At 31.4% G+C, this 25653-nt stretch overlaps 3 protein-coding genes across 3 annotated transcripts in view; 2 read left to right on the top strand and 1 right to left on the bottom strand.

Annotated features, from left to right (window-relative positions):
• The window catches only part of LOC143154785 (dynein beta chain, ciliary), a 71823-nt gene extending 61014 nt beyond the window's left edge, over positions 1–10809 (top strand). The window contains exons 65-75 of the mRNA XM_076326747.1: positions 1212–1528; positions 3519–3651; positions 4614–4895; positions 5897–6103; positions 6458–6659; positions 7110–7241; positions 7389–7564; positions 8249–8359; positions 8583–8756; positions 8921–9069; positions 10515–10809. Of these exons, the coding sequence (XP_076182862.1) occupies positions 1212–1528; positions 3519–3651; positions 4614–4895; positions 5897–6103; positions 6458–6659; positions 7110–7241; positions 7389–7564; positions 8249–8359; positions 8583–8756; positions 8921–9069; positions 10515–10809 (2178 nt within the window). The remainder of the gene's footprint in view (positions 1–1211; positions 1529–3518; positions 3652–4613; positions 4896–5896; positions 6104–6457; positions 6660–7109; positions 7242–7388; positions 7565–8248; positions 8360–8582; positions 8757–8920; positions 9070–10514) is intronic.
• A 1887-nt stretch (positions 10810–12696) lies between these two features.
• On the bottom strand, positions 12697–13870 carry Phf5a (PHD finger protein 5a). The gene is made up of 3 exons (XM_076304084.1): positions 13665–13870; positions 13147–13337; positions 12697–12861 (listed from the first exon to the last, which is right to left on the bottom strand). The coding sequence occupies exons 1-3, from the start codon at positions 13714–13716 to the stop codon at positions 12772–12774; spliced, it is 333 nt and encodes a 110-aa protein (XP_076160199.1). The 5' UTR covers positions 13717–13870; the 3' UTR covers positions 12697–12771.
• A 718-nt stretch (positions 13871–14588) lies between these two features.
• LOC143143683 (uncharacterized) lies at positions 14589–25588 on the top strand. The gene is made up of 4 exons (XM_076305239.1): positions 14589–14783; positions 14849–14947; positions 22578–22869; positions 25183–25588. The coding sequence occupies exons 1-4, from the start codon at positions 14682–14684 to the stop codon at positions 25377–25379; spliced, it is 690 nt and encodes a 229-aa protein (XP_076161354.1). The 5' UTR covers positions 14589–14681; the 3' UTR covers positions 25380–25588.
• The last annotated feature ends 65 nt before the right edge of the window (positions 25589–25653 follow it).

Raw genomic sequence — 25653 nt, 5'->3', positions numbered from 1 at the left:
TGACCATCGAATTAAAACCATTCGAATACCGCTGAAAAATTAAAAAATTCGATCTTCCATAACTTTATTAATATTCATCAAACATTGTTACAACAAAAAGCAAACTAAAATTTAAACCTTCTACATTTTTACTGCTTTCTCCAATTTTTACTCGGTGGTCAAGGGATGATATCTCCCTTTAAGGGGATCTTCTACTGTAAAGTATGTTTTTTTCGCTTTCTTTGCTATTTTTTTGCAATGAAACTATACAACATTTTGCATCAGCGTTTCGCATATATATTTGTTACTCTTTCAATAATGAATTAATTGATACAATGAAAAGTAGTCAAAATTAATGGTAGTACAGGGCCCCGTATGCGATCGCGTACCAAAAATGTGTTCTCATGATTACCATGATTTCAGCCATTCTGTTTGTTTAAAACAAAGAAATGAAAAAGATTCTTAATCAGGATGCAATTGTCTATAGCAGATACCAGAAAGATAGGCAAAAATTGATAATTAAAGAAATGGCAGCATTTGAAGTTTCAATATCGATTTTCTTGGTTATTTTTAAATTTTACAGGTTAAAAAGAATACAAAAATAATGATTTTGACTTGGTCAAGGTACCAGCTATAGCGACACATGTGCTGAATATACATGACCAATTTGATCAGGTAGATCTTGAGATATCATGGCAACCATTTCAGAAAAGATAATTTTGAGAAAAATGCATTTAAAGTTTTTCTTTGTACTATCTCAATCAAAATTATACTTAAAGCTAATCTTCCAGCTCAGAACCAAGATGGGACCTTCCTCTTGGTGCTGATTAGGTTTTCACTTTTTCGGACAGTAATTTCTTTACCATATGGATTAATATAAAAAATGCCTTTGTATATTTTAATATCGCCATCTCCAATATATGTAATGTATTTAACACCATACAGTTCCTTTGATCTGATGAACATTTTCTTCACGACATCAATCTCCATTTTGCCTACACTATCAGTATGGTTTATAGTGCAGATATCCTTCTGGTTTTCATACCAGCTGTCATACTCGTCAACTGCTTCATTTTTCCTTTCTACATGCTACATGTTTGACACAAACTAAATTTTACTACACTATCAATTACTTTTTCGCTATACTTTTCGATCAGTGATTCGTATCGCAATACAAAGAATTAAAATTCTATTCAAATTGAGATTGCACTCGACGTTTCGATTTTTTTCAGATTTTCATGCAGGCGAACGAAATAAGACAATCAGAGCTTGACTTTCTGTTGCGATTTCCATACATTCCTGACTTAATCAGTCCCGTAGATTTTCTAACAAATGTTGGCTGGGGTGGAATTAAATATTTGAGTCAAATGGACGACTTTCATAATTTAGAAAAAGATATAGAGGGTGCTGCGAAAAGATGGAAAAAATTTGTGGAATCGGAAACGCCAGAACGAGAAGTTTTCCCACAAGATTGGAAAAATAAAACTGCTTTGCAGCGATTATGCATTATGAGATGCCTCAGACTGGATCGAATGACATACGCATTTAGGTATGTTTTTTAAAAAGAATATTATTTGTCATTACAATTCTACGGTAAATGTAATTATGATGAAAGTGGTGATGTATCTGCCTGTTTTGCTTAATTTCCTTTTTAATTTAATGTTCAGTATCCTGTAAATCGTTCTAGCTTTCTGGTTAATATTTCATATAAAGTACTTTTCCGAGAGTACTATTTAGTATAGGCATGCCAAATAATGTCTCTCGTTGACAAATGACAAAGTGTCGCTGCTCGTAAACAGAGCTCGAGTTAACACTTAAACATTTGACATCATAGCAAGAACTGATAGTTGGGAATTAACTACAATAGTAGGAGGGCTGCAGCGCGTACGCTTAGTACAGCAATTCATATAGAATTCTCCATATAGAATACATTGGATTTTGAAATACAAAACTTTTTCGAATTGCATTCAGCAGATTTGCACAATTTAATCAAAACTTCGAGTATTTGTATACTACGTTTTTTCACGTGGAGAAAATCTTCCAAAGACTCCCCCGATTCCTTGCGATAGGGTCAAGGAAAGTGTGGAATTCCCCACATCTGTGGGAGCTGCGTGTCGAGTATACCCACTAAGATCCCCACACTGGCCACACTCGTACGATTTCGGGGGATACCGGGAACTGTAAACAATCTAGTACCCCCTCCTCCCCCATCAGTGTCACGGTGTCCACATGCGCTCCATTTCTGGGCCCCCATTCTACAGCGTCGAGAAACCTCGGCGGTAGAACAAAATCACGCTGTTCCGCTTTTCTTCTTTTCGGAAGGACATTCATGAACTCCAATGTCACGACCACCCACCGCCCACCCACCACCCACCCACCGCCCACCCACCGTCCGCCTATCGCCCGCCCATCGCCCGCCCATCGCCCGCCCATCACCCACCCACCGTCCGCTCATAGCCCATCGCCTTCGTGGCCACGCCCAATAGAAAAAGATAGAGAAGATAGCTCATCCTTCGTCTGCCGTCGGCATAACTATTATCTTGTATTCTTGAAAGGACAGACCAATTTTTTTCCTGAAATACGCGGCTTGTATAAGGGAAATGGGCATTGTCGAGAGTTAGGGTAAGGGTGCAAAGTGTCCGGCTAGAGCTGCTTTTCACAAATCCTGCCGACGAATTAGCATTCACTCCCCACGGCCTCTTTTTGCAACATTAGACGTTTGCCGAAGAATATTCGCATACTAGCAACACAATCCGTTGCAAATCCTCAGACAGATAGTTATTAATAATAGTTATTAATGATAGTTAAAAATGATAATTAGTAATTATTAAATCCATAGTTACTGTTAGTTATCAGCAACAGCTATTAGTGTACACCATTATTAGCGATGATTTCGTTTAAATTGATTAAATGTGGCAGATAGGAAAATACTAACTTATACAATTCTACGAAATGAAACAAGCTACCCATTAAATTTACAAAAAGTAAACATGCAGGAACATATTATTGATCTTTTATCTATATGTAAAGATACAGAAAGGGAGAAAATCAACAATTTATAAAAAAAGGAACTGCTCTTCTGGGTGGAGAACTGTAAGATGAGCCTCAAGAAATAATTTATGAAGGTCACAATGATGAAACTGCAAGAAACAAATTACGAAATATATTTGAAAGACTAATATTTTATCATACATGAGCATCAGCATATATTCAATACATGGTTGAGAACCTAAAAATATTCTTTTTCGATAGAATGTTACATGAAAGAAAAGTAAATATAAATATCTAGCAAAAATAACTGTTTGCACATTTGATCATGTAAAATTCGATATGTTATGAATAGGACTAGTCTTGTGTTACATGTGATTAAATCCATTGAGCTTAGTGTTCCGTTAGTTACAATAAAATGTTTTGGCTTTCCTGAGTTTAGTATCATAGAATTTGTTTTTAAAACGAAAATACTATTTAGGATTTAACTATAACATTTTTTCTGTGTATCTATATGGTTTTAAAGTGTAATACTTTGTGAATTTATGTAGATCTTTCGTAGAAGAAAAACTAGGTTCCAAATATGTAGAATCCACATCTCCCTCTTTTGATAAATCCTTCGAAGAAACCAGTTCAATTACACCTGTATTTTTTATCCTGTCGCCAGGTGTCGATCCTCTGAAGGTAAAGTGATTTTTAAAGACTCTTTAAAAAATCAGTTATCTACCTTTAAAAAACAAAATTTATAATCTAATTCACTAATTTTGTATGTATTTACTATTAAACAATTTTTAAATATTTATTGAATACAATTTTTACATTGTTACAAATATACAAGGTGTTCTAAAAGATGTGGGCATAACTTCAGAGGCGAATCCAGCACGCTAAACTAAGAAACGAAATTCAATAAATATATTCCTACCATGATTTTGATTTTGAATTGCAATTATTGTATTATATTATATTATATTATATCAATTGTTCAACTATCTTCACAGAAATTGTTTAAAGTAGAGCTTAGTTTATTATTAAAATTATTGAAAGACAAAAATAGACAAAAAGACAAAAACAGCTGGAAATCAAAATCATATCGAGAATATATTTACATGAACTTTTTGTCTTATTTTAGTGTGCTAAGTTCGCATCTAAAATTATACCCACATATTTTGAAGCACTCTGTAGACATCCAAGAAGTACCAAAATTATGTGTAAAGACTATCATAGGTAGATTCAGTATCTTTGAATCGCTGACTCCACCTAATGCTTACCTTTAACTCCCCCGAAGCTTCCACCGCTTGCTTCACAATATTTTGCTTCATCTTAACGCATCTCATTCTTCCTCTTTGTCAAGCGATGCAATTAGTAATAGATGATATCATCTCATTTATCATCAACTTTCCAAAAATCGACAGTAATTACAATTTCCTTTTGAATACACTTTTTATTTGAAAGGTCGCGTATCAGATATGAATAATAATTAATATTAATCGAAATCTGAATTGATCCACAAACACTGTATATATTCAAGGTGACTTGATTATATGGTTGAGCCTGTATACCATAAATTGATTGCACAATAATAACAATAAAAAAACTCAATTAAATCATAGTTAACCCAACTAATAATATGCGAAATAAAATTATAGGATGTGGAGAAGCTTGGAAAACAATTGGGTTTCTCTTCTGCAGGAAGAAATTTCCATAATGTATCACTGGGTCAAGGTCAAGAAGTTGTAGCCGAAGAAGCAATGGTTATTTCAGCGAACGAAGGTCACTGGGTGATTTTGCAAAATGTTCATTTAGTAAGGAAATGGTTGCCTACATTAGAAAAGAAAATGGAACAACTTTCAGAAAATCCACACAGTCATTACAGGTTGTTCATTAGTGCTGAACCTAGCCTTGATCCCCACGAGTCGATAATACCTCAGGTAACTAATGCAGATATTATAAAGGTATTTAATTTCAAAAACGTAACTAATACTGTTTCGATTAAAGAAAATATACGTATGTCTCATTTTTTAATTACTAATCACAATATTTTATTCATGTATGAAATTTTATGCTTAAAAAAAGTTTGCTAAAATTAAATTTTCATTAACTGATTACTGTAATTCTCGATTCTCTTTCAATTTTTTTTAACCATAGATTTAGTAATGAAATTACACCAAAAAGATCAGAGTTCTTTTGATAAAATAATTTCTTTTATTTCATAAACATATATTATTATATAATAATTTACTTAACAATTGGAATAAACACTCTTAACATTAATTAAAAAATCAATGTGCTCAGCCATATTTCTTATTATATATATTTTACATATATATGTTTAATACTTTCATGTTTATGCCATACTTTTAATTAACTTTCGTTAAATTCCACTTTTGTAGCAATGGTGATTTTATCATTGATATATTAATGAGCTGTTAAAACTGTTAATTTAAGCATAGGAATAATATAATACGTACATGCCAAACGGTTGTCTAAATTTTACTTGGCCAAAATTGTTGCCAAAAATATCAATATAATAGTAGATCTCTATACATTATCAAGTAGCATATTTTAAAATACTTCAATCTTCAGGATATCACGATATATAATACGTTTCTTAATGTGAACTTTAGACGTACTCCTTAATACTGAAATAATATCTTTTTTTCTCAAGCTTCACTTATATGAATTTTATAGAAATCTTAATTCTTTCCGATAATTCACGACCACATTTACGATTTAATATTAATATAATTGTATAGAGCATGGATTATCATAGATGGTATATAATGGTGCATCATTTTGTCTTTATATGGCACCAAGTATTAATATTGAAAACTGTGGGTGAAATAGTTATCTAGTTTGTAGTACTATTTTCCAAAATTGGTTTTTATACGGTATATATTACATATAATATTCTTCAATGAAATGTATTTAGGGTATATTGGAATCGGCTATAAAAATCACAAACGAACCTCCATCGGGTGTCCAAGCAAATATTCACAAAGCCTTAGAAAATTTTAATCAAGAAATTTTGGATTCCTGTAGCAAGGAAACTGAATTCAAAGCCATATTATTTGCATTGTGTTATTATCACGCTGTGCTTGCGGAACGTCGAAAATTCGGACCACAAGGATGGAACAGGGTAAATACCCATTTTCATAATTTATATAATTACACAGAATGCACAACGTAATTCGTCCATCCCAATTAACTTTATTATTAGTGGAGCAAACTAAATATTTTTTATACTCTTCACGTCATGTTTGAATCCCCTATGTATTGAAAGAATATAAAAATACTAAAAATAAACTGTTAATAAAAAATACATAAACTATTAATAAATATTTCTGAATATTACAAAAATGATTTTGATTAATGAGTAATTTTATATAAATAAAACAATGAAATTGCCATTAAAAATATGTGATAAGATACACAAGTATAATAATTAATTCTAATGAAATGTAATGGAATAATTCTTTTTTCTCATTATCAGTCTTATCCATTCAATTTTGGTGACTTGACAATCAGTGTGTCCGTTTTACATAATTACTTGGAAAACAGTATTAAAGTACCCTGGGAAGATCTTCGCTATTTATTTGGAGAAATAATGTACGGTGGTCATATTACAGACGATTGGGACAGACGGCTATGTAAAACATATTTAATGGAATACTTGAAACCGGAATTGGTCGAAGGTAAGAAATTCGAATAAAACATATATAACATCTCTACATAAATGTATTCTCTCTTTTTTATTTGGTAGTACTATTTAATTTGATTAAGGAGTAACGAAGCTATTCGTTTTTTTCTTTTTTTAAGTCAAAAGTATGTATTACTTGTGCTTTTTTGTTGAAATTAGAAAGTATTTTAATTCATAATTTCATTTTTATATTTATTCATCTTTGCACAGAATTCACCAATTTTCATATGAAGAAACAATTCTTCTCCTATATAAATCTTCCTACATAGTTAATTATGATACTTTAAACTTTATAAGTAATTCTTGAACTGTGTCGTTCATATTCATTTCAAATTCATCTCGCAAGTCACAGATATAAAACGACACTATATATGGATACGTTAATGAAAAAATAAAGAGAAGAAAATTATCAAAATTTGTTAGTAATTGCTCCCTTTATATTCAGGTGAATTATACCTTGCTCCTGACTTTTTGGTGCCACCGAATAGTGACTATGCCGCGTATCATCAATATGTTAACGATTACTTACCTGCTGAGAGTCCTGTACTTTATGGACTTCATCCAAACGCTGAAATTGGTGAGTAGATAATATTTTCAGAGAAAATTCAGTGAGAATAATGCAATATGAGAAATTTAAACGTCTTAAAAATAATTAATTAAATCATTTGCATCGATGACCTATCAATTTTACAGAATGTATATATCAAAATCGTGTTTCCATTAGGATTTTTAACATCAACTGCAGAAAATTTATTTAAAACGTTATTGGAAATGTTGACACAAACTGTGAGCGTTGCAGCAGCTGGCGACGTATCGAGAGAGGACAGAATTAGGGGAATTATAGAAGACTTGATAGATAAACTGCCAGAAGAATTTAATATGCAAGAACTTTACAGCAAGGTCACCAAATTTTTCATACATCATATTAACAATATATTTGATCGTCTGGAATGTTTGTGTACGTTTGGACAGACTTTTTGGGCATATTTCATTATAAATGCAGAAATCGTTTTCAATTATTTCTAATTGTCCATCTTGGACAATATAAAACAACAATAAATAGAATTCTTGCTGCATGCACATCAAAGATAATTGCTCACATTTCACAAATGAAAGACATACTGAATGTCAAATGAAATAGTCGCTTAACTTTTAACTAGTATCTCATTGTTGAAAGAATCGGCACTTGATTGAACTTTCTAAATACTAATAGGTTGTTCAATAAGTTTTGTCGTTCGATAATCCTTATTGAGCAACCTGGTACTATACTGTTCAATAGTGAGTACAAAAAACTATAATTTTTTTATCCAATAGAATTAATAAAATTAAAAAAATAAGGGACATTAGAATCACGGGTTCTTTTTCACTAAAGCCATTTAGTTCGTACATTTTTTCATGAAAAAAATATATGTTCTCTTGAAACAATAATAAATAAATGTGCAAAGTTTAAAAGCTATTATCGATAGTGTCTGAGAAAAACATTCTTGGATAGATCCCTCTTTCAAGTGTTTTCAACTAGAAAATCCCCTTAGGAAATATATATATATTTAATCGTTTTAAGAGATATGTATTATTCAAACTTAGATCGAAAATCGTACGCCCTATGTTACAATAGCATTACAGGAATGTGAAAGGATGAACCTTCTGTGCGACGAACTTAAGAGATCCCTCCGAGAATTGGATTTGGGCTTGAAGGTAATCGAAAACATGAGCATAGTTGTAAGAAACAAAATCCTTTAAAATTTATTTTAAGCAACTCATAATAAGTAAATTACTTCGATTAAAAAATCAATCGTGTAAAAATACAATTAATAGTTCGATAGCATATACTAAAATTAAATTAGGAATTTATTGTATACGTACAATAAGATAACACAGACTGATAGTAGTTAATTGTAATATTATAATATCATAATAGGGTGAGTTAACAATAAACGCTGAAATGGAAATTCTACAAAGTTATATAATGATGGATAGTGTCCCTCCATCTTGGACACACAGAGCTTACCCTTCAAATTTAGGATTAAATAGCTGGTTTGCCGATATGCTTAATCGGATAAATGAGTTAGCCAATTGGACTGCAGATTTCAATGTAACTTTTATTCGTTATTAATTTCTTGCATTACAATTAATTTATTTTGCATACAATGTAATAATTGATTTTACTAATTAAATAATTATTTAATTAATCAAAATAAATGAAGGGAAATTAGTTAAATAAAATTAAACTTTAATGGAAATTATAATTATTTATAGCTCCCTCCGTCAGTGTGGTTAGGTGGCTTGTTCAATCCTCAATCATTCCTGACTGCGATAATGCAACAAACTGCACGAAGGAATGAATGGCCATTGGACAAGATGTGTTTATCTTGTGAAGTTACCAGAAAATACAAAGAAGAAATCACGTAAATATTCAAAAGTCAATTTTTTTCCGTTTCATAGATGCTGTTCACTTGAATAGCCTCGCCTATTTTTTAAATATAGTATTGGTAATGTAAAAAAAAACGTAATGTTTGCTTAATTCTTTCTTCATTTCATACTTTTTATGTATATTGTTTTTTTACCTAAAGATTGAAAGATTGTTATATTACTTAAAATTATAAATAAAATCTAAAAAAATGGTTTCTAGCATATGTCACATGTGTAGCCTTACTTTAAAAAATAGGTGAAAATATACTTACAAATTGAAATTTCAGTTCTTTAATATCTACTAGTATGTTTGACATTGCTTCTCATGACTTGAAAAATACGATAGGGAAGTGAATTATATAGTGCTAACTCAATAGCACTAATAAAATCGGAACGATTTTTGTATGGTTTCCAACCGCTATAAATTTGTCTTGAAAGCTATCCCCATACATTTTCTATAATATTTAAGTCAGGGGAGCCATGGTAAAACTTTTTTATTTTTATTACAAAGCCACTCTTACATTATACGTCCTGTGTATATTGCCGCATTATCATGTTAGAAAATCCAACTTCTCTGTTTCACAACACTTTTAATTTTATCCATAGCCTTCTCTAAAATACTTAAATATTTTCACGAATCTTATTTCTCTTCCATTATTACTAAATCAACGATTTTTTCTCTAACTTTGTTCTCGAAATTTCGAAGGAAGGTCGTTCATGATCTTTAGATTTAAACCGGTGCTTCCTTGAAATTTCAGGAATCAAGTTGCGGAATCAATGATCGAAACCTGAACACTCGTGATGTTCACGTTTGATCCACATTTGACCCTACGAATTTGACTCGTATTATTCATGTTTGGTTGAAAATTTTTAACACGAGTCAAATTCGTTAAAGGCCGGATAGGGATTAATAATGTCCATATAGGCAGAATTCAATCTATTGTGTGGAAAGTATTTTATTATTACCTTGGAAACTATTAAATACCTGAAACTAAAATTTTATATTTAGAATCTATCTCTCTTACCCTTCCCCTTCCCAATATTTGACATCAATTGGTCACTGGGGCTCTTCTGAAGCACAACCTTTGAGTGATATATAAAGTGACAATTTGTAGAGCAAAAACAGTAAACTGTACTTTTCGTCATCTAGTATAATGATATCCGCATCTACAAAAGGAATCTATAGAATTCGTTCTTGAGTTATTAATTTCAGATATTCAAGTACACCAATGTTTATACCGGTAAAATTAGAATAAAATAGCATTTTAAAATGCAATTTAGTTTGTGTGTTTAGTACTTCATTTATTTATATTTCATCATCCGTTCTATAAATCTTCAACATTTATACGATATTTACTTCTAATAAGAGTAATTAGTTCGAAAAATGACTTATTTTATCACTAAATTATTAACAATCATTTTTTTCATATAAATGTAACAGATCATCACCTAGGGAAGGTGCATATGTAAACGGGTTGTACATGGACGGTGCACGATGGGACACACAAGTAGGATGTATTATGGATTCTCGATTTAAGGAATTATGTCCACTGATGCCAGTAATGTATATTCGAGCAATTACACAAGATAAACAAGACCTAAAAAATATGTATGAATGTCCTGTATATAAAACACAGGCACGAGGTCCCACTTACACATGGACTTTTAATATGAGAACGAAAGATAAGGCCAGTAAATGGGTCCTTGCGGGAGTAGCTATTTTATTACAAGTCTAATGATATTATATGTGTTTTGATTATAAATGTTACTTAAAGAAGAAATAAATTTATGACTGAAACAAATACATAAAATTGAAACTGACAATAAACCTGTGAATTTTATGTTTCAATTTTGTGCGAAATGTTGTACTTACATAGGTAACAAAGGTTAATAATAATAGACAAAAGGATTTTTAAACAGACTTGTAACGATCACTATGCAGATTGTGATAGAAGAAAATCGAATAACTCTAGCAGTATGTTTGGTAGATCATTCTGAATCAAACCAGTTGTACACACTATGATTTTTTATAAATTCATTTTCGAAATAATCATTGCTTATTCTACTCAAGTATCGCATAAAATGCGAGCCAAGGGTAAGTAGCAAAGTGTTGCAAGTGATAGCATCAGCAACGAGATTACTATGAAGTAACAAAAAATAGATTTATGTTTACGGAAAGATTGTTATTTTCAATACTTAAACCAGTAAAAAAAAAAAAAAGTACAAAAGTTACTGTTTTTTATGAAGGCTTAAAGTATTGATATTTTTTTTAACGATACCTGTTGTATAATAATAGTAGGTTTCTTTTAATAGAAATGAAAACGCTACATGACGGGGAAACCCCCCTCTAACATGCATGAACAATAAACTACTTAAGTGTAGCAAGAGTTTTCATCAACAACCCATAAAACATGACGTCAGCAGTGGGGTCCCGAAAAGATAAAATTACATAAAATCGTTAGTCTAACTAATCAAAATGTTGAACAAGAAAATATAACAGCAGAAACTAAAATTATTATCAACCACTTGTCGCTGTATTTCATCAGTCTTTATAATATATAAGGGCTACAATTCGGGCCACATCACAATAACATAGTAACATAGAAAATATGGTGCCAAAATTTCAAACTGTTTTTATTAACTACAAATTTAAAAAGTGCACACGAAAAAAGTTACGTAGCATGGTGCAACATGTATCACCTATCCCGACGTAGCTGCATCGTGCAAAAACTGCTTATTTTACATTTTGTTCAATGATAGTTTAAACGTTCGTGGCTCGGAAATGTCTTGAAACAGAACCAGCTACAGTTTCAAAAATCGTATTGTCCCTTTCAAAAATATATTTAGCTTTAAACCAGGCATACTGGATCATTTTCTGGTATCACAATCCTTAGCCTGAATTCAACTTGTGCAGCCGTATCGCACAAAGAAGAGCATTAGAAGTCTTTCCACTGTTGTTATATAGTAGGTGTTTCTCTCTGATTTGTGGGGATTTTAGTGGATAAGTTCTACACCTGAGCGCCGGGGCGGGGAATCCCACACGTCTTCCGACTTCAGCCCAAGGGATCGGGGAAGTCTTAAGAAGATTGCCCGATAAAAAAAAAGCTGAAACGGTACGGAAAAAAGAAAAATCGTCCAATTACATCACTCTTGATGTGGCCGCTATACCTCTACGCAGACATATTGTCACTACATATTGACTAAATTGGGTATGTATAGAAGTCCACCGCGTGAGAAGGAACGCAAACGAAACAAAGTACGACGAAATGAGATGCAAAACGTATCTGAGATGTCTTCGCGAATTCTATCGTTGTAGTTTACTTTGTGAGACCGCACACCTACCTAATTTTCTCAATAATGACAATGTATCTGCATAGAAGCGTAATTTCCTTTTTCTCTATTCCGTTTAAGCTTGTAGGAGCTGTACCAACTGCTCGTATGCCTACAGTATATATACAGGTGGAAGTTTGGTCATTTTCAGAATGAAAGTTGTACCTATTGGCCATAAATACTTGTGTTTATTCTAAAATATATATGAAGACGAACACATACATATTCGTTCCAATACTCCTAAAGACTGCTAGGCAAATATTAAGAAGAATTTAATGAAACAAATGTTTGTGATTAGAGAAAAAATGATTTATTTAAAACTTAAAAAAAATTGTGTTACACAAATACAAAATTATCGCTGTCGGTATCTATCTTCTTTTGAATCCATATTTCTTTCTTTCATAAAATAGATCCGTTTTCGAGCTTCCAAGATTTACAATTTTTGGACAACCATCTCTCTGTAAAAAAATAATTAAAAACATATTATATATATTAAAGTAATAACTTCTTATTAATAATTAGTGTAACAAGTAATATTTCAATTTATTATCAGACCACAGATGTTTACAGAAATCCATATATTTATGGGTTGTAAGTAAACGCATGAGACTGAAATAAAAATTTTGTTTCACCTTAAGTTTTAAAGATGCTTCTTTTTTAATTTGACTTTTCTTTTTTAAGTTTTAATATGCTTCTTTTTAAAGTAATAAAAAGTAATTCCTCATCATTAAATTGAAACTTACATCTTTTTCTTGAATTGTGCATTCTTTGCAATAGTAAGCATCGGAAACACCAGGTCCACCACAAATAACACATCGGCCTTGGTAAGATCCATAATTGCATTCATCACAAATTCTGACAAGAGTACATGGTCTTACATAGGAATCACATATCACACATTTACCATCACATTTTTCACACAACCTTCCAATTGCTGAAATTTAAAATTTAATTTTATTCATACAATATTTTTGATACAATAAACTAATTAAATACTTAATACACTAGCTTTGTTACTCTTCTTTCAATAAACAAAATTCAAGTAATAAATAGCAAATATATTTATCTAGCGTAATTTATTGTATATACATATGTATATGTTTGTTGATACTTTAGAATAGGTCTTTTCTTTCACAAATTTTCATAATTTTCACAAATAATAAAATATTCACGATTTTAATTAAACATCTTAATAATATATAAATAATTGTAACCTCAAATTCATAAACGTAACCTAACCTAAAGCAAACCTAACTCTTACCAACTCCTGGTTGTTTTCTGCAGAAAATTAAATCTGGATGATGTTTAGCCATACCACAAAATGAGAATAATACATTAAGCAAGGGATATCAAATTTCCTGTTAATTACACATATCTTTATATATGCATATAACAGAATAACACATTTAAAAAATTTTAGTTACGTTTTGTGTTTGGCTAAAATCTGTACCGATAGAGTCAATGGGGAGTCCAGGTTTAAACATGGACGACTTGATACTTATTTATTGACAGTAATACAGAAAACTTTAAAATACTTTTCATTAAAGATGTAAAGTTTACAAATTGAAAAATAACTGAATATTAGTCAACTATTCGTATTACTATATTTCTATTTTCTTTACACTTAATTTATGTCAAGTTACAGATATTGAAATAATATTAAGTACGTATACATATTGCCGGTTCAAATTAACCTCTCAAGTAAGTTTGACTAACTTCGTGCATCCACATAACTATTTTATGCAGCGGTTCAACATACGGCGAGCGATTTTGAGTTTTCTGTACTTACTTTATATTTATTTGTATTATATTAAATTAAAAGAAGTAATCTTTGGACATTGGTTTAAGTTTGAAGTAAAATTTGATTTGGAACAGTGTTTCAAAATTTTATATACAATTGAAGATACGTAATATTTTTATTATTTTTAATGTCTTTTTAATCAATTTTGTTATTTTTTTAATAAACTTATGCTTAAATTAGAGTTTTATTAACATATTCCAAAAATTTTTAATTAATTAAACAAATTTCAAAAAAATTTTAAATGAATTTAAAGAAATCACAAATTAATTACTATCTAAGGTGTCACCTAAGTCGTAAGAAATTACCGGCTTGAAAAGTTAAACATGCAGTCACATGATTAAAATCAATTGGCTGCTGTGCCATAACATTTGATCAAATAGGGCTTCTATATGTTTCTTGTTACCAGTCATCATATTCAACATAATCATACCTAATTTGTCGCATTTGTTAAATTTAGTATTATAAGAATCGACAAAAATGTCCGAACAATCAATTCACGATATGGCATATCGCGGTAAAACCGAAAATGTTAAACATCTTCTGAGTGAAAATGACGAACTTAAAACAGCCGAAGATCGTGTCAGTATTTTTTCATTCAATTATTCATTGAGGTTATGTTGTTACTCTAAAATTTATTCTTTCAGAACGGTCGAATGTTGATTCATTGGGCAGCACTTGGAGGTCACAATGATTTGGTTCAATATTTATTATCTCTTGGAGTACCAGTAGACCCTACTGATGATGTAAGTTTTATATCAGTTTTTTCATGACAAAAAGATACCAAGTTAGTAGACCAATACAGTAGACCAAAATCCATTAATTCTTACTATATTAGTATAAAATCATCAACAAAGACATCTACCCAATGAAGAAGCATTGTTGATGTCTTAGCTGGTGTTTTCTTATAAATGTATCCTATACATTGCACATATACAAACATCGGGGAGCTTTCTACAGTATACAATATAATATACAGGGTCACCCATTTAAATCAATCTAATCAAATATCTTGAAAACTATTGAGGATATCAAAGATGTTTGAAATAAAAATTGAATGATTTCAGGGGACATATGATCTAATCTAATGTATCTTGCATATTCTTGACATTCACATAACAATAAATATTCAGAAATACGAATAAATTATTATCAATTTGTACTTTGACTGTGCAGTCATCTACAGCATTAATATGTTGTCATTATTTCTTGTTGTTCTGCATTATATGATGTTTTGAACATAAGCTAGACATGCTAGTTGATATTCCATATAATTTACCAAACATGCCTACTAAAGTTGTTAGAAATTTGTACATTTGTATTTGGCGGTCTGTTTGTCAATCGCCATCTGGTAGACTCCTGACAACAATAAGTTGTGTATATGGTTTGCTTGAAGAGAAAAAGAAATATGCCAAAAAGTGTATAGTAGAGTGAGTACACGTATTTGAAGTTTATAAAAATGTTTCTTTTAAATTAAATATACAGTTGTCCATTTTGTACACAAAAGTGAAATTCATTCAACCTAATTTTTAATCAAGGTCTCGATAAAGTTTCAGCAACAATATGATCACAATTGCTAAAATTAACTTAGAAATATGGAATACAAATTGGAAATATTATTTAAAATACTGCATTTTACGAGTCAGTATATTGTAAAAAAGTACAAACATGAAGAATGTGTGGCTATTAAACTTCATATGAAATGATCCAAGAAATTTGGAAGAAAGGACGAAAATTTTATTTTATGAAAAATAAAAGTTAATCCTCTTACCAGTGCAACAAGCATTGCTAGAAAATTGAAAGAATATATTGGAACTGACGTGCATCTGGAAACTGTGTGCCGAACATTGCATTAAAGAGGTTTTCATATACATACTGTTAGATGCAAAATACTCATCAGTAAAGACAACAGAAAAAAGATACTGCAATTTGCCAAAAATTATGTGAATAAGCCAGTTTCATTTTAGGAGAAGACGATACTTATAGATAAAAGCAAATATAATGTTTCTGGACCTGATGGAAAAAAAATGGGAGTGGGTTTTTTTTATGCTGCATTAATTGCAGAGTTATTATCGGCGTTGGTCTGATGATTCCTTGTTGATCTTTAAGTTGGGTGTTCCAGCTTGTATTTGCAGCATTGAACAGTATATCTTGGATAGTGTGGAATTAGATGATCTGTTATGATTAATATGTTGCAGTTTTCACATATTGGAACAGATTTTCATGGTAATAGATGGGTAAGGGATATTCTGGAGTGTCAGATTCTTATACTTACGAATAATTATGGGTTATGGATACTTGTAATTTTCTAGTTAGTGAGGTTGCTTTATTTTCGTTGAAGAAGGCATCTTCTACATTTTTTATCTGTTAGGGGGTTTTAGTTTTTTACTCTATTTATCACTGGTACTTTAATGTAGTTTTTCATTTGTTAAATCGTCCTTGGCGACAATATTGAGCTGAAGCTAATAACTAATCTATTGTAACGATCTTTAAATTTCGTTAAGCTGCCCTTATTGGCATTGAAGACCATGGAGCCATTTAAAATAGCATATTATGAATGATGCAGTTTGTGGATGCAAGCAAGGAGCACGCATAACTGACTATGACATTGCAAGTCTTGTTCGAGAGACGTTCACAAAAGTTGCTCGCTTAGAAATAGCAGCGCCTAACTTTAAATGTACCAAAATTTATCCTTTGGATAGGAATATATTCTTAGACATTGATTATTTAGGTTGTGAAATGACAAATATTCCATATGAAAAAGTAAAGAATTAACAAGATTTGATTTCCACGATTGGATATGAAAATTCTAGAGAGAAAGATAAGGAGAAACAAAGAACAAAATATTTGACTACGAAGTGGAGAAAGTAATAAGTTTTCCAAAGATCACTTTGAGAGATCTCACTGCATTATCCCAGAACCTTCATTCAGTCGAGCAGAAATTGTTTTCAACATGTCTTTGATTTTTTAATTGATGAAATGTTTGTTAGACGATGCAAAAGTATAATTGAAAGTGAGCCGAGTAGTAATAAAAAAGTGGTCAGATTTCCAAGAAAAGTTAGAAATCATATCGTATCAATTTCAAGCTCGGAAAATGGGGATGCATATGTGGATGAAGATCTTGAGGAACTGTTAGAAGACCTGGCTACAGAAGAAGAGGATAAACAAATTGATAATGTTGGTTCATCTGACAATATTCAGTGGAAGGACTTCACCGGGAAAAGTGGATTTCTAGTGGAACTACCTTCCAATATTACAGCGGTGATGGAAACAAACAGCTATGTACGAGGGTAGTCCCAGAAGTACCCGATCTGACGTATAGATGGCGATAGTTGTTTGAAAAGAAGACTAAGAGAGTACCGACTTTATAAAGTTTAAGTTTGAAGGTTGACGACACGACATTGTCTAGTATTTGTTTGGCACCCATCAATAGTGGACGCTTTCAGTGAATTTGTAAACATGGAAAAAATTAGTTATCGTTATGTGATATTGAAAGGAGAAAAGCGGCTCCAAAGAAGGAGAAGACAGTTCCATCTACAGGCAAGGTCACGACGTCAGTTTTTTTGGGATGCGTGTGGGATCATTTTTATTGATTATCTTCCGAAAGGGAAAACAATCAATGGTGAGTATTATGTGAACTTATTGCAGCATTTGAACGATGAGATCAAGAAAAAACAGCAACATTTGGCGAAAAAAAAGGTTTTGTTTCATCAAGCAATGCACCAGTTTACACATCTACTATCGCGATGGTCAAAATCAATGAGTTAAAGTTCGAATTATTTCCTCATGCACCCTATTCGCTAGATTTAGCTCCCTCAGATTATTTTCTGTTTTCAAATTTGAAAAAATGGCTCGGTGGTAAAAGATTTGTCAACAATAAAAGTGAAGTCTGCGGTTGATGGTTATTTTGCAGAGCCCGACGGTTCTCACTATAAACAGAGTATCGAAGCTTTTGAATAACGTTGGGAAAAGTGTATCGATGTAAAAAGAGACTATGTAAAGAAATAAAGATATTTTTTCCAAATTTGTTGTATTTTCTTTGTTAGGTCAGATATTTCTGGGACTACCCCCGTAGAGAAAAAATTGGGTCAAAATGCAAGCAGCGAATATGCAATAAACTGATGAAAACCCACAACCTATGAAGAGATCAAGATATTTCTTGGACTGTTGTTTTGGATGGGTTTAATGCAAAAGCCATTAACCAAATGTTGGTCAACGGATCCCCTTTACAATTTTTCATTTCCCTATAGTAAAATACCTCGGAATCGATTTGAATTATTATTATCAAATTTACATTTTGAAAATAACGTAGATATACAACAGAATAATCGATTTGAACAAGTATTATAATTACCAAAAAATATTTTTACCCGGCGCAGAAATTGTAGTTAATAAGATTATGGTTCCCTAGAGGGGAAGGATCATATTCAGGCAATACATACCGACTAAAATGTATGCTGGATGAGAGATCAGCGGGATCAGGCATGTTGGTATAACCAAAGACGTTTGCATCGAGCTTATGCACAAGCTATTGAATGAAGGACGTAGGTTGTTTATCGAGAATTTTCATACAAGCTACGAATTGGCAGTAAAATTGTTAAATTTCAAAACCCATGTTGTTGGAACGATATACTACAACAGAAAATTCATGCCAAAACATGTTATACTTCATCCATTGAAAACAGGTAAAATGGTATCACGGGAAGATGACAGTGGCATTGTAGTGATAAAATGCAGAGATGTTCGTGATGTTAAAATATTATTATTGAAACATGCACCTGTTGTGCCAATTTCGGGTTCTTCCGCTTAGCTTGATCGTCCTCCGAAAATAAAACCATTAGCAGTCATAGCTTACAATAATGAAAAGTCTGGCATCGGTTGAAACAACCAGATGGCTTCATGTGCTGCAGTAATTCGGAAAAACATAAAATGGTATCGCAAACTGGCAATTCACTTCCAAATAGGAATTTCTTAGGTAAATGCACATATTGTTTATCAAAAAACAACGAACCATAAAATACAAATAAGAAAATTCCGAGAGCTTATAGTTCGAGAGTGGTTGGAACTGGAAAACGCAAAGCCTCAAACAACAAAAGAGGCGTCTGCAAGGAAAAATTTACAAAAGACTATAACGTATTGTCCTAAGTGTCCAAAGTCACCTCAATCACGTTTACAATGTTTGAATGAATACCATCACAACTAATAAAATGTTATTTATTATTCTAAAAACAAATTTTAGTATAGTTAAGTATAGGTATATTTTTAATTAATTTATTTTATATTATATAGTTTTGTTGTTTTGTCTATTTCTCATTTGCATGTGCTAATTTAATTAAGTACTTGTGTTAGGAATAAAGTTATTATAAATGTTGATTGTGGGTTGGGATGCGTTTTGAACGTATAAAATTGCTTTAGGTACAAGTGACTTTTCTTTTATATATTTATTGAACTAATAATTAGTTCTAAAGAAAAAGACGTGCTGGCCACATGTGCGAGAATCGGCCAAGTTACTAACTACAACTTTTGCTCATGCACTCACACATTCAAACGAGCGTCTTGAACTCTATACTTGATAATAAATTACCCCTTAAATTATGTTTAATTGGACGAAAAAAAGCGTCATTCGTTTACGGATGACGAGGTTTCCACGGAAACATAGTCGTTACCCAAATATGGGTAACTCTTACAGTGTTCTACTATGTCTAATACATACCTAAGTTTTACTTTTATAATGTTTTCCTTGGAACGTACCATCTGTATATTTTGGATATCTATTCTTCTTCCTGAAACAACGGTATAATATAATACAATCTGTGCACCTATCTACCACCATTTCCACACGTGTGATTGAAAAAGTTTCCATATATATTATTAAGATGTACTTAACGTTGTATATTTTAACAAGAGAACAAAATTTACACTCATTTGTTAGTCATAGAATTAAAGAAAAAAGAATAACATAATAAAAATCAGGTAAAAAAAAAAGTCTCTGTACAGAAAAGAATTCAGCAACTTAATTTTACAAGTTTAACAGCTTAACTTTAAGAGTGTTTACAATACGATATCTGGATAGTTACCATACCCCCAAGAGGTTAGAAATGTTGAAAAATTCGGAAAAAACAAACCGAATGGTTCTAATTGAGCCAAGATTCGAAAGAAGACGTGCAGTATGAATTCTGAATGCTTTTCTAAATCGTGCGGTTTGTTCTAATTTGGTAAAGAGTTCTCGATAACTGAGTAAGAGTCGTTTCTGGAGCTCAAGAATGTAGACCATTTAACTGGTCACGCAGGGGTTAATGTCCCTCTTCAACATTGGTACCTCTTCTCTCTGAATGGATTGTAGTAACTAATTAAGTGGATTTATTATATATAAATTAGGTTTGGGTCGCTTTACTTAATTCGAACCCAATCCATTTAATTAGTTGCTATGTAAATTAATTAGTTCATTATCGGTCACTTCAGTGTATTTATAGAAATTGTAAACAATCGGTGATCCAATGTTTATGCATGCACTGCCACGTACGCGTAACTATAAGTGACACCCATTGTAGTAGTAGCAATAGTTTTTTGCAAAAATTTTAGAAACTAAGGTCGAGTGGCGATTATATATATATATATATTAGGTCATCCCATAAGTATAATAATATCGTTTTTTGACGGTGACTTTCGGTGAAAAAAATTAATACCTACATTTATTTTCAATCATCGATATCTTGACCATCAGTTTCGATGACCTTTTCCCATCTATCAGTCAACTTTCTTATTCCATTTTCGAAAAAGTTCTGGGATTTTTAATTAAAATACTCATTTAGTGCTGATTTTACATCCTCGCTATTGTTGAAATTTTTTCCACTTAAAAAATGTTGCATTGACAATGCAAGGAATAGATGGTAATCGCTTGGGACAAGATCCGGAGAGTATGGTGAGTGTGGCAGAAGTTTCCAATTGAAATTTTGAATTTTTTCTAGTGTTATCTTTGCTGTGTGTAGCCTAGCGTTATCGTGGTGGAATAGAACACGTTTGCGATTCACTAACGATGGTCATTTTTCACTAACGATGGTCGACGCTGCTTGAAGATGTTCAAGTTGTTGCCTGTAAATCTCAGTCGTTACGGGCTGATTTTGCTTTAAAAGTTCAAAATTTCTCTAATATCCCACCACACGCGCAACAAAACTTTCCGGGAATGAAGCCTTGGTTTTGGGCACTGTAAAGATGATTGACCAGATGATAGCTACTGACGTTTGCGTTTGGGATTGCAGTATAAGACCCACTTTGGACCAAATGAACAATTTTGTCTATCTCGCAGGGTTGGTCGACTGGATCTCGGTTCGTCAGAAAGGTCAAAATCACCTTTTCGAAATTTGGGAAACTATATTTGACACTTTCTCAAATTCAAAGCATGTTCACCATACACTTCACAAATGTTTTTAACCGTATTCGTAGTTGTACTACCTTTTTTAAATTCATATAGTATACAATGCCGCAAATGAAGTTCGTATATGCTCGTTTAAAAATTTTTTTTCAAGTGAAAAATGTCGATCAAACTGCATCGAATGCAACCGATAAACTGTTGAGAGAGCACTCTTTAAGCTACATAGAAAGAAGTTTCTATAAACACATCGCCGAGATGCGATTCAAGTGTTTATTTAAAGTACGATGAGACGACATTACTTATGGGATTACCTAATATATTGTAGGAATTTTATTTTAATTAGTAATGGTGATTATAAAATAAGGGTGAATAAAGTTCTAGAACATACGTGTATTGAATGATGTAGTAGAAGAAACAAAATAAGATAAAATGAAAGAAATTATTGTAGTGAGTATAATAGAAAATGAAAAACAATAACTTTTTTTTATCGTTCACATTTCAGTCTGAAGGATTTCTTTTGTATTATCTCAGAAACTAACTTTCATTAACTTTCATTCAATATTTAACTTTTCATTCTAACTTTCTGTTGGATATTTTATCTTGACAAAAATATCATGGTGGATTTATATAATTGTAGTTATATTTTATATTGCTAACTTGGAATTTTGTCTTCAACCTTTTTTTAACCCTTTGCACTCCAAGAATACCGACCAAACACAAGGAATGTCTGGCGATCTTTTTCTAATATACTTTTCATATACTCTCAAAGTTTATATCAATGCTATTTATTGATTTTTCTATAATTTTCCCGAGAAATGAAAGAAATGACAATTTTCATATTCTAAAATTGTATAGTTAATACCCACAACATAGGACACAAATAAAATGAATCACAGGTTAACTGCCGTACAGTATAGTTAAAGCGCAAAGAGTTAATATAATAAATAGTAGTTATTCAAGGTGATTAAGTTCAAGTGACGAAATATTTCAATTTTAACATTTAGATGGGTACGACACCGTTAATTTTGGCAGCGTCAGCTGGTCGGGGAAAAGTTGTTAAGACTCTACTAACCGAGGGTGCAAATGTTGATGCTCAGACTCAAATGGGCCATTCAGCACTACAATATGCAGCATCAAAGAACTGGCCATCCATTTGCACTGAATTGATAGAAAATGATGCGAATGTTAATATAACAGATAACGACGGTATGACGCCATTGCATAGAGCCGCATTAAACGGCAATGCAGCCGTAATCAGACTTCTCATAGAAAATGGAAAATATGTAATAGTTATAGGTTAGTATTTTATTATTTTTCATTTATTTAAAAGTTCTCAGAAAACAAACGCGCACTTATAATAAAGTAATTGGGCAAATTTTAGCTACATTCATATTAAATATAATTAATTACATTTAATACCATATTACCATAAGATATCAGGTTATCCCATAAGTAATGTCGTTTTTATAATTAATTTTAAGTGTTTAAGAATCAATATCTAGAATTAGTTTTACCCATTGATATAGTGATCATCATTTGCTCTGATCATGTCTTATCTGTCAATTAATTCTGTGATAGGATCTTTAAATTATTTCCGCTTTTTTTGAACTAGAAGCTCAGTTAATGTACACTTTAAGCGAATAGTATTATTACATTTTTTCCTGATCAAATAAATTCGTAACGATCGATGTAAATAGTAATATGTTTATTGCTCTAGATTGTATACAAAACAAAATTAAATACTGAGTAGGAAGAAAAAATAGTGTACAGAAGTAACAGAGAAACTATTTGCATTTATAATTAAAAACTTCAACTGCGTTGTAATCGCATTGTGAGATGAGTTTATATTGTAAAAAATATGCAAAAGAGTCAGCGTTAAAACAATAATTGGTCAAGCATTGCAATTAAACTCTGTAGAAACTGGGAAGGAAACAGTGTGAAAAGACACGGTGGAGCGTCGATATAAACAATTTGTGCCTTCTTTTCACAGCATAAATACTTACAGAAGATCGAAGAATGCGATTATGATGGATTCTACAAAAACAATTTAATTCGAGTTACGATGTTTTCCCAGTGAATGTCCCCATTGATATATATGACCTCTTTAGTGCCAATTTACCTTTGTTTTCATAATGCTTTTCCTCACATGTCGGCTCATATGTTTTAATGGCGGTTGCAAGTGGAGATCTTTCTTGTAATATTCTGCAGTGATTGGTCCAATTTTGATATCCAGTGTTATTGTAATCAGTAGTAAAATTCTTGCTCCATCAAAAAATGTATAAGTAGATACTTAATCTGTAATTCCTACGATGGGAGTATCATTTAACAATATTTTTGAAATGAACATCAAAATGGAAGCGTCAGAACTTTCGACATTACTTTGTGTAAAATCACCTAAGGTTTAGAATGTAAGTCTAAACAATATTGCAATATATCATCTTTGTCCAAATTTTCTTAAATTTATGGTTATACAATAAATTGAAAGGGTATTTATACACTGAATTTTTATATGATAAGTCTATATAGAAAAATGTGACACATTGACAAATCTGTTTTCCACTACACATAAAGATAAAGATGTATACATTAAGAATTCTCAATAATTCATTCCAAAATTTAACACTTAATACTCCAAATCTTTATATATTGATTATTATCAACTAAAAATGGCTGAATAATGCTTATCATATGTTTTTAATAAAGATAAAAATATTTGTAGATGTATCTATCTTATACGATAGGAATTTACAAGTTGGCGATTAATTATTATTCATTGCTAAATAATAATATGCATGATCGAGCATAAAATAAGAGGGGCTTCGTTTGGAGTATTCATCAAAATTATTCGTTCCAATTTTAGAACGTAAATGTAGAAGGGTTTGCAAAAATAAGTGGACGTTTCATTCAAGTTTTACTAGTAAACTCATCGATAGTTCTAGTAGTGTTACTGTTGATTCAGCAAACATAAAATAATTTATTAAGTATAGTAATTTCAAGCATGCTTCAAAGCAAAATGTCAGGTCTACCAATTACTTTGAATTGAGGATCTTGCCGTCGTGAATCTTATATACAAATGATCGAACCTTGCGTCTTGTACCACTTACCTACCCCAATAACTTCGAATAATTGAAATGGACAATGTAGAAGCAATGATCTATCTGAAATCGAACAAAACTTCCATCGGGTAATATTTTTTAAAGAAGAGCAAAGACAAAAAGAACTATATCTAATAATGTTTTTTGTTTTATTACAATAGTATATTAATCAAAGTCAAAGCCTGTATAAAGTGTTAGTGAGATAAAAAAGTTACTTTGTTGAAGTTTTTTTGTTATATGAGCGAAAATATACAGACACCGAACAAATCAGACGAATAGACATAGTACACAGTGGTGAAGGTGATTTTAAAAGACACACTTTAGATTTTTATTTGTATCAGGAATTTGCATATTTTAATTTGCTCTACGAAATTTGGGACATTTTATGTCTTAAATTGCCGATTTTCTGGTAATATTATTTTGTAAAGATATTTAATAAAAAAAATTCATTTTTTGTTAATATTAAGTTCGTAATTTAGCAAATCGTTTTAAAAGTTCTTCTGATTGTTTTCAGATAGTAAAGACAATTCCGATAATACTCCACTACATTTAGCATGTGAACAAGATCATTATCCAGAAGCTCATCTGTTGGTCCAAAATGGTGCTGACATACACTCGATGAATGAAGATCAAAGAACTCCTTTAGATCTTGCATGTCTAGGTTTACAACGAGAGCTGGAAAATATCAAGGCAAATGAAGTGATGTTTTAATGTCATCAGTTCAGTGGTGTTCAATCTCTGCTCCTTTCTAGTATTAAAGGCAAAATAATCTCAATTTTTCATATTGTGGAACATATTTTGATTAAATATGACAATGTCTTATTGTATATGACAATGTACTAAATTTGTATTGTATCAATGTTATTAAATAAAATCAAAGGTAAATACTTCCAGTTTATATGGTTAAATTGGTAATGAGATCAGTAGTATGACAAATTATGTATAAATACTTGAAAGAATACAGGAAGTGAATATGATAAAAAAT

Source organism: Ptiloglossa arizonensis, chromosome 2 (genome assembly GCF_051014685.1).
Source record: "Ptiloglossa arizonensis isolate GNS036 chromosome 2, iyPtiAriz1_principal, whole genome shotgun sequence".
Taxonomy (NCBI): domain Eukaryota; kingdom Metazoa; phylum Arthropoda; class Insecta; order Hymenoptera; family Colletidae; genus Ptiloglossa; species Ptiloglossa arizonensis.
This window is presented reverse-complemented; position numbering and strand designations above follow the sequence as displayed.

Excerpts from the sequence above, each read along its gene's own strand:
- Phf5a (XM_076304084.1), bottom strand. The coding sequence starts at position 13,716 with ATGGCTAAACATCATCCAGATTTAATTTTCTGCAGAAAACAACCAGGA. Across the intron at positions 13,338-13,664 it reads CAGAAAACAACCAGGAGTTG|CAATTGGAAGGTTGTGTGAA; the intron begins GTAAGAGTTAGG and ends TTTAAATTTCAG. Across the intron at positions 12,862-13,146 it reads GCACAATTCAAGAAAAAGAT|AGAGATGGTTGTCCAAAAAT; the intron begins GTAAGTTTCAAT and ends ATTTTTTTACAG.
- LOC143143683 (XM_076305239.1), top strand. The coding sequence starts at position 14,682 with ATGTCCGAACAATCAATTCACGATATGGCATATCGCGGTAAAACCGAA. Across the intron at positions 14,948-22,577 it reads CAGTAGACCCTACTGATGAT|ATGGGTACGACACCGTTAAT; the intron begins GTAAGTTTTATA and ends TTTAACATTTAG. Across the intron at positions 22,870-25,182 it reads AAAATATGTAATAGTTATAG|ATAGTAAAGACAATTCCGAT; the intron begins GTTAGTATTTTA and ends GATTGTTTTCAG.